The sequence below is a fragment of the Cyprinodon variegatus genome, unplaced genomic scaffold (genome assembly GCF_000732505.1).
Source record: "Cyprinodon variegatus isolate N-32 unplaced genomic scaffold, C_variegatus-1.0 Scaffold563, whole genome shotgun sequence".
NCBI classification, from domain to species: Eukaryota; Metazoa; Chordata; class Actinopteri; order Cyprinodontiformes; family Cyprinodontidae; genus Cyprinodon; species Cyprinodon variegatus.
Genome location: NW_015151016.1, coordinates 568,236 through 576,872, shown reverse-complemented (window position 1 = coordinate 576,872; position 8,637 = coordinate 568,236). Strand labels below are relative to the sequence as shown.

Here is an 8,637-nt window from a genome sequence, read left to right as displayed (position 1 = left end):
AAACTCTTCCGGTCTCCTTATTTTCAAGGACTTCGAAGGATCCAGTCTAGGTAGACCGCGTCCTTTTGGGAACGTTCTAGGTTTTCGAACAGAGCCATTAACCTACGTTGTTTAGGGTTAGGGTTAGCTTCCTCTGGATTGATAGACAGATATAGCTGAGTATCATCAGCATAACAGTGGAAATTAATCCCATGCTGTCTAATAATTCTATCCATTGCTTGAAGGATGAGGAAGATTTATCAATAACGTGAATAAACTGAAATCGATCAGATATTATTTCAACCAGTCTAGTGCTGCTGTTCATTTAATTTATACAAAATATTCAACTCTTTCTAAAAGAATATGATCAACTGTATCAAATGCCACCCGGAGCTCTAACAGGACAAGTACAGAGACTATATATATATATATATATATACATATATGACCCACATTAATTGTTAAAAAACAAATGTTCACATATGCACGAAAAGTGGATATAAAATAAATTTTGTCTACTTATCGAGCAATTATTTAAAATACTAAATAATAGGAAAAATATACTATATAAATATATATTTGTAAAACATGATCTTATATTTATATAAAACTTTGTGTCTATCATATTAATATAATAAAGTATATAACTCTGCATATATCTCATCCAATTTCAGTTCAGTTTAAATATTTTTTAATCTGTGTGTAATCTAACTGAAAGGTAATTTTTCAAATTTATTCTGGTGTTATAAGGGGTTGTGACAAGTAAGAGATTATTGTAATATTATCTCTGACTCGTCTTTAATGTGATTTAAATGAGATCTAAGGCGCATCCTATTCATTCTGACAGCTGCTGCCTAAACTGTGGTCCGATCCAAGATGGCCGCCCTAGGCACGTCGGCCTCGCTAGTTACAGCGTCCAATGAGGCGTCTATGGTGACGGTGACATGCATAGATATCCATAATAAAGGCCTTAATAAAAGCCTTTATTATGGATATCTATGGTGACATGCACCAAAACTTCTCGCCAACCACCATTAAACGCAACATGTAGGAAAACGCCCCACCTCTTCCTGTTAGTTTTCGCGGCAATTCTTCTAGTGGGCGGAGTCATCCACCACCTGTGGCATTCTATTGGCTAGCCTGACATCTACCCGCCAACGATGCTAAATAGAAGGTTGCCTTTTAGCCAATCGCGTGTCACGCTTTACTCGCTCGCTCTACGCAGTGGCGCGAAACTCGCTCAGTCTGTGGTGAGGCGATCCAGCAGCAGGCAAAGCTCTCCTTCAGCTGTTTGAGAAGAAATTCATTTATCAGAGGAAAATGGCCACCGACGTCGTAGATGACCGGGAAATGAGGGAGGCTCAGAGAGATTACCTGGACTTTCTGGACGACGATGTAAGTGTGGCTTAAAATTACTAGATATTTCCAAAGAAAAATGATGTGAGCAGAACAAAGACACCATTGCATGAAGGAAAAAACACATCCTCACGTGTAGCGCCTGTGTTTCTGTTCATATCGCAGCAAGACCAGGGAATTTACCAAAGCAAAGTCCGGGATATGATCGGTGAGAACAAAGCTCGGCTCATCGTGAACATCAACGACCTGAGGAGGCGCAACGAGGCCCGGGCTGCAAAGTAAGACACAGAAACATGGAGTCACATGAAACTAGATGGAAACTATGGGTCTGAAACACTCTGAGCCATTTACATCTACTTAATGTGTCATTAGGAGGAAGTAATAAACCAGATCAGATCAATATGTTTTATAAAATTACTGCCTTTCAGCTGTTGTCAGCTTTAAAAGTGCTTTCCACCCTTTAAACTTCATTTAATCTCATTTAATTTCTTATGTTTTGAAATCCAGCGATTAAATTGTCATACTTTCAATCACTTTATTGGTAAGATCTTTAAGTATGTGGTAGTGATGGTTTAATGAGGCATCTTAAAGTATTTCATTGCCAAACTGTATTGATACTGTTTCGCATAATACTGACACCTGTTGGACATTTAAAGACACTACAGGCAGCTTATTTGAACTAAACTGAATTGATTTGATGACCTAGTGCAATTATATAATACAAGTTATTGTAGGTTATATTGTATTTTTTCATATCAAAGTTTAAATGTAAAGTATGTAAAAAAAAATATCTTTGATATTTTTAGATGCAGCCAATAAATAATGTAAACGTATATCATAATGTGAACATTTAGGGGATAATGTGAATGAGGATGCTTGTGGACTAGGTTTTTAGATGTTTTAAACAATAAGGAGTTAATTTGAAATCAACCTTAATTCAGATAAGTTGATTGATAACGGAGAGGAAAAGGAATACACAAGGAGAAAATGTAAATAAAAACGCAATGGCCGAAAACTTCCTATTCCTTTTAGGCTGCTCAAAAATTCTTGATTTTAATGATAAACTGCAAAAGCAGATGCATAATGATGAGAGATATGTTTTTATACACAGTTTAAAATCATTGATCGTCACATTACTTTTTTTGAAACGACTCGCTCACCGATACAGAGTCTTGCTCTATGGGCTGGACTCATGCACCGATACATCAATGTTGCCGGACTCATTACTAGCATTTGGCATTGCTATTCTTAACACTGCTGTGATAATCCTAGGAATAAGAAAAAGGAACAAGTCCCCATCTTTAGTCCCTAGTTGTGTGTTTTGATGGTAAACCTTAGTGTCACTGTAATGTGCTACAGGTGTCCTGCACTGTATACAGTCAATTACCTGGAAACAACAACAACATTAATCAGATAAACTGGAACCTAATATTTCTCAAGATAAACTCAAACATTGGTTTCAATGTGAGAGTTTACTGGGTGTGAAAAGTGTCGTTGTCTAATGGTGCTTCCTGTTCCTCAGACTGATGAACAATGCTTTTGAGGAGCTGCTGGCGTTCCAGCGGGCGCTGAAGGACCTGGTGGCCTCGGTGGACGGTACCTACGCCAAGCAGCACGAGGAGTTCTTCATTGGCCTGGAGGGCAGCTTCGGCTCTAAGCACGTCTCCCCTCGGACCCTGACCTCCCGCCTGCTGGGCAGCATGGTGTGCGTGGAGGGCATCATCACAAAGTGTGAGTTTCTCTTGTACTTGTGTTCAGGGGTAGATCTGTGTATGCTGTGTGCTTTATTCACTCTCTGCTTCGACGCTTTAGGCTCCCTGGTCCGTCCTAAAGTAGTGCGCAGCGTTCACTACTGTCCCGCCACCAAGAAGACGATGGAGAGGAAGTACACAGACATGACCTCCCTGGACGCCTTCCCCTCTAGCGCCATTTATCCCACTAAGGTACGTACTCTGGGTTTAGCTGTCTTCTAGAGTAACGTTAGGAAAACCAGAGCTTCATCATCAGTATATCCTGACAGGACGAGGAGAACAACCCTCTGGAGACAGAGTTCGGTCTGTCCATCTACAAGGACCACCAGACCATCACGGTGCAGGAGATGCCAGAGAAGGCCCCTGCCGGCCAGCTGCCCCGCTCTGTGGACATCATCCTGGACAACGACCTGGTGGACGTGGTCAAACCTGGAGACAGAGTTCAGGTGGTTGGGACGTACCGCTGCCTGCCTGGGAAGAAGGGAGGGTTTACCTCCGGCACCTTCAGGTAGGATTCAGCTTTCAGTAACGGCTCAGCCCATTTAACCTCAAAGGTACAGAAGACGATCTTTAATTTCTGGGTGAATCATCTTAAGTGGTCCTTCTAATTTTCAATCATTCTGGTGAAACGTTACATAAGGTCGTCCTGTTAGCTATCTATTTCTCCACATGCACACTTTCAAGCGTATATCTGTTGTAAGCTACGGTTTCAGACAGTCATTGAAGCTCAACTTCCCACTGCGGTTCTTTGAAAATGGCCAAGGGTTGTAAGGAAAAAAAATGTCCACAAAGTGTATGAGAAGAAAAGAAAGGCCTCAAAAGAGGAAGATACCAATGCTTTTCGAGGAGAGGTCTCCTCAAAAAGCATTGCACTCGTGCACAAGGGGAATTGGGCTTGTGCATGCTCTTGCGCACACACATTTTTATTTTTTTCTAAGTGGAGAGGTCGGATCTTTTAAGAAATCCTCCAGAATAGCTTCAATATACGAAATGTTGAGCTGAATATTTAGATACCTTTCATGAATACACATGTTGGATGTTTTCCACCGACAAAACTAACATATTTTAATCTAAATATAGAAGTGAATAGAAAATCTTTGTCCCACAATAATTATAGTTATACAGTATATCATTATGTAATGTAGTAAATAAGATATATTGAACCATATTATAGTTGTATAAGATATAGTAACATTTCTCACAGATTAGTTTTTTACTAAAAACCTGTGATTATGCTTCTAAATTTTTCATAATGTTTTACTTGATATACTTAGAACTGCTATGAACAAGTCTGAGAACTAGGGACTACGGATGGAAACTAGCTTTGTAGCTATAATCCGGCATATTTACATTTGTTTTTATACTGATGTTCATTAATGTGCATTGTCCCTATTCAAATTAATAAAATAAAACAATGAAAAAAAAAACAGCTTTATGCTCCATCAAAGCTCTGCTTTTAACTGGCACTGTACACCTGTTCTATCAAGACTGTCCACTAGAGGGCACCAGAGCACAGGACTTTCCACAGCAGGTTATTGGGCAGTGGAAGTGTCATTAGGGGTAGAAAACTGATTGTAGGAACTTTAAAAATTTGTAATTATTCAGAAATGTCTCATTATCAGAAAGAGATTTTATTAGCGGCTAAATGTTTCTCTTACTGCTGCCCCCTACAGGACCATCATGATAGCGTGCCATGTGAAGCAAATGAGCAAAGAAGTGTCTCGCTCCTTCTCTGCAGACGATGTGGCTAAAATCAGGAACTTCAGTCGGATTCACTCTGTAGTAAGTCTGAACCCGGTCAGCTGGTGGTTTAGAGGGCAGAGATCTGGTGCCAGGAGGCTGATCCACCTCTTTCCCTCCTCAGAAAGTGTTTGACCAGCTGGCCCGCTCGCTGGCTCCCAGCATCCACGGCCATGAATACATCAAGAAGGCCATCCTCTGCATGCTGCTGGGCGGAGTGGAGAAGGTCCTGGAGAACGGCACCCGCATCAGAGGAGACATCAACGTTCTGCTCATCGGTACTGCAGCCTGAGAGTTCATTCACTTCCTGTTCAGAGTTCTGCTTTACGACTAATATAAAGTATTTTCTTAGCAGTAAAATATACATTTATTGTAAAGTTTTTATTTTTTTGTTCAGCTTTAAATTAACAATGGAGGCAAATTTCCAGCATCTTGTTTTCCTCTCCTCACCCTGTTTGCTCTCCCTCAGGTGACCCTTCGGTGGCTAAGTCCCAGCTGCTGCGTTACGTGCTCCACACGGCGCCCAGGGCCATCCCCACCACTGGCCGCGGCTCCTCCGGCGTGGGTCTGACCGCTGCCGTCACCACAGACCAGGAGACCGGTACGTTTCCCTCGTTTTTCTTTCCTCTCCGTCTCATATCCCTGTTTGAATCAGGCAATAAATAAATTGTTAAAGGGAGTTTTTCCTCTCCACTGTCGCTACAAGCATGCTTAGGTAGAAAACTTTAAATCAATTTGACTAGATGATCTGGTGAACTGTAAAGTGCCTTGAGATGTATGTGTTGTGAATTGGTTGTTTTCTTTCTTTAGGAGAACGCCGCCTAGAGGCCGGCGCCATGGTGCTTGCCGACCGTGGCGTTGTGTGCATTGACGAGTTTGACAAGATGTCTGACATGGACCGCACAGCCATCCACGAGGTGATGGAGCAGGGCCGCGTCACCATCGCCAAGGCGGGGATCCACGCCCGCCTCAATGCCCGCTGCTCCGTACTGGCGGCGGCAAACCCGGTTTACGGAAGGGTGAGTTAGAGACCAGCTGTGCTGCACGGCGTCCTGCTTTGAAACTCGCCGCTCACTGCGCTCTGTCTCTTCCACAGTACGACCAGTACAAAACCCCCATGGAGAACATTGGCCTGCAGGACTCTCTGCTGTCCCGATTCGACCTGCTCTTCATCATGCTGGACCAGATGGACCCCGAACACGACCGGGAGATCTCCGACCATGTGCTGCGGATGCATCGCTACAGGGACCCCCGCGAGCAGGACGGAGCAGGTACTGATGGCGGTCTGTTAGGTGACCTCCTGGAGCACGACACACGTTCTTATGCATCCCTCTGTCTGTCCTCCAGCCATGCCTCTGGGCGGGTCGGTGGACGTGCTGGCCACGGAGGACCCGGACGCCGCGGCGGAGGATCACGAAGAGCTGCAGATTTATGAGAAACACAACAACCTGCTGCACGGGAGCAGGAAGAAGAAGTAAGCAGGGAAACCAATGAAACGAACCAAAGTTAATAAAAAGTGTGCAAATAATGTATGAGTGATTCCTTCTGTTCCAGGGACAAGATTTTAAGTAAGGAGTTCATGAGGAAGTACATCCACATCGCTAAGATGATCACCCCCGTGCTGACAGAGGAAGCAGCCAATCACATCGCAGAGGAGTACTCCAGGCTGAGGAGCCAGGAGCAGGTGGCGGCCGACATCGCCAGGGTGAGCAGATCCCATCCGCCTCCTTCCATTGTATCCGTTGTAGAATATGATGACAATAAAGGCTTTTTAACTTTTTTAACTTTTAAAAAACAAAACATAAATCCCCCTCAGAGCTAACCCCCCCTTCCCCTCCAGACCTCTCCTGTGACGGCCCGTACTCTGGAGACGCTGATCCGCCTCTCCACGGCGCACGCCAAGGCCCGCATGAGCAAGGCCGTGGAGCTGGAGGACACGGAGGTCGCCGTGGAGCTGGTCCAGTTCGCCTACTTCAAAAAGGTCCGCCATCTTTAAAAGCGGCATAAACGGATCAAAAAACAGTTCTGCTACATTGTTTTATTTATTCTTCTCCTTGTATCGTTTAGGTCCTGGAGAAGGAGAAGAAGCGCACGAGGCAGGAGCGCGACTCCGATTCAGAGGAGGACGACGAGCAGGAGGCGCCTGCCAGCCAGCGGCCACAGAGAACCCGCAAGAGGTAATGGACGTCATCAGCTGTTCTACAGAAAATAAATGATGCAAAGCATCAACCTTTTTAGACATTGGTTCAACCCCTTTATTCTGGTGCCATAAAATGAAAAATGTCACCAAAATGGGATCAGATAGGTGAAATATGTCCTTCTGTCCTGCAGGGGGCGACATGCCTCTCAGGGCAGTGAACCCCGCAGCCCATATGACTTCAGCGAAGAGCAGGATGTCCCTGATAGTAAGTCTGCTTCTGTAAAGACATTAAACCCAGATTAAAGGATTTAAGCTTTGCTTTCCTCTGGGGACTAAAGAAGAAGAGACAATCTGTGAGAGGTCTCACTCTGAGCTTTATTTTGCAGTTCAGTCCGGCACCTCGAAACCAGCCAGGGCCCGGCAGGAGGAGGAGCCTATGGAGGCGACAGCGCAGGCTGATGCCGCCGAGCTCTCGGCTGAGAGGTAAGACATGCAGAACATTTTAGAATTTATGAGCTCCTGAGGTGAAGCTTAAACCCAAACCTGCGGTTCTGATCCCGTCCTCCAGGCTGAAGGAGTTCAAGTCGTCCCTGTTCGCCGTCTTCCAGTCGGCTCATGCCCAGTCGGTGAAGATGACGAAGCTGATGGACGAAGTCAACAAGGAGCGGGAGAGCCGGTTCTCTGAGGCCGAGGTCCGCGGCGCCCTGGCCCGAATGCAGGACGATAACCAGGTCATGGTGGCCGATGACATAGTCTTCCTCATCTGAGAGGAAGAGGCGTTTACGCGTGAAGACATTATGGGATGTCTTCTTCTGTTATAAATCTGTAAATAGTTAACATGTTTTCTGTTATAAAGAATAAAGAAATGTTTTGGTGAACCAGAGCTGCTGTTATTGGGTGATCAGGGTCTTTAACATCTCAAACATGTTACCTGGAAGTTAGTAAGGCATCAAAAATAAATACAAAATAAAATATTATAAATCTTTTAAAAGTGGAGCTCCTCTGAGTAACTCCCCTATACTTACATTTAAACTTGATAAACTGGAAACAATATGTAAGACAGAAATCATAGTTAGACTGACTCCATTTATTTTTACTTTGAGTTTAACATTCAAAGTTGAAACGAGCTGCTTTGATGAGCTCTGATAGCTCAGTCTGAAAAACAGCAGAAACCAGGCTAAGAAAGACTTTTTCTCTACATCCAGTCTGTTCCTCTGCTTGGCTTTGATGTTTGTCAGAGCTGAAGGTGAATTCAAACATATAATAAAACCTTACTGTTTGGTTGAAGAACTTGTTTTATTTTTTTGTTATTTTACAGTTCAACAGATCCTATCCTATTTTATTTTACTACCTAAGAAATATTTTCATGTACCCCTTGCAATGCTCTCGCAGACCACTAGAGGTCCGCATATCCCCAGTTGGGAATCGCTGCTCTAAATCATGTTTTATTTGTAGAGCTTCTCTTCTGTTATTTAACTTGATTATATTTCAGCCAGTCAAACACATTTCCTGCAAAGACATAGAGGAAGCACTGGGCTTCCTGTTGGGGCGGACTTTCAGAGAGTTGCCTCATTTTATTCTGACGTTTTGAATGAAATAAAGCTAAATTCTAACAGTAGCTAAGTGTGTTTGGATCAGTAGATACCTGTGGGTCCATCACTGGAGACATTT

The 8,637-nt window shown here is 43.7% G+C and overlaps 1 protein-coding gene across 1 annotated transcript; it reads left to right on the top strand.

Moving 5' to 3' along the window:
* The first annotated feature begins 1,195 nt into the window (after window positions 1-1,195).
* On the top strand, window positions 1,196-7,853 carry mcm3 (minichromosome maintenance complex component 3). The gene is made up of 17 exons (XM_015391876.1): window positions 1,196-1,374; window positions 1,501-1,613; window positions 2,858-3,066; window positions 3,148-3,278; window positions 3,356-3,594; window positions 4,760-4,868; window positions 4,951-5,104; window positions 5,296-5,427; window positions 5,637-5,845; window positions 5,923-6,097; window positions 6,174-6,300; window positions 6,381-6,531; window positions 6,667-6,807; window positions 6,894-7,003; window positions 7,158-7,231; window positions 7,353-7,449; window positions 7,535-7,853. The coding sequence occupies exons 1-17, from the start codon at window positions 1,300-1,302 to the stop codon at window positions 7,731-7,733; spliced, it is 2,445 nt and encodes an 814-aa protein (XP_015247362.1). The 5' UTR covers window positions 1,196-1,299; the 3' UTR covers window positions 7,734-7,853.
* The last annotated feature ends 784 nt before the right edge of the window (window positions 7,854-8,637 follow it).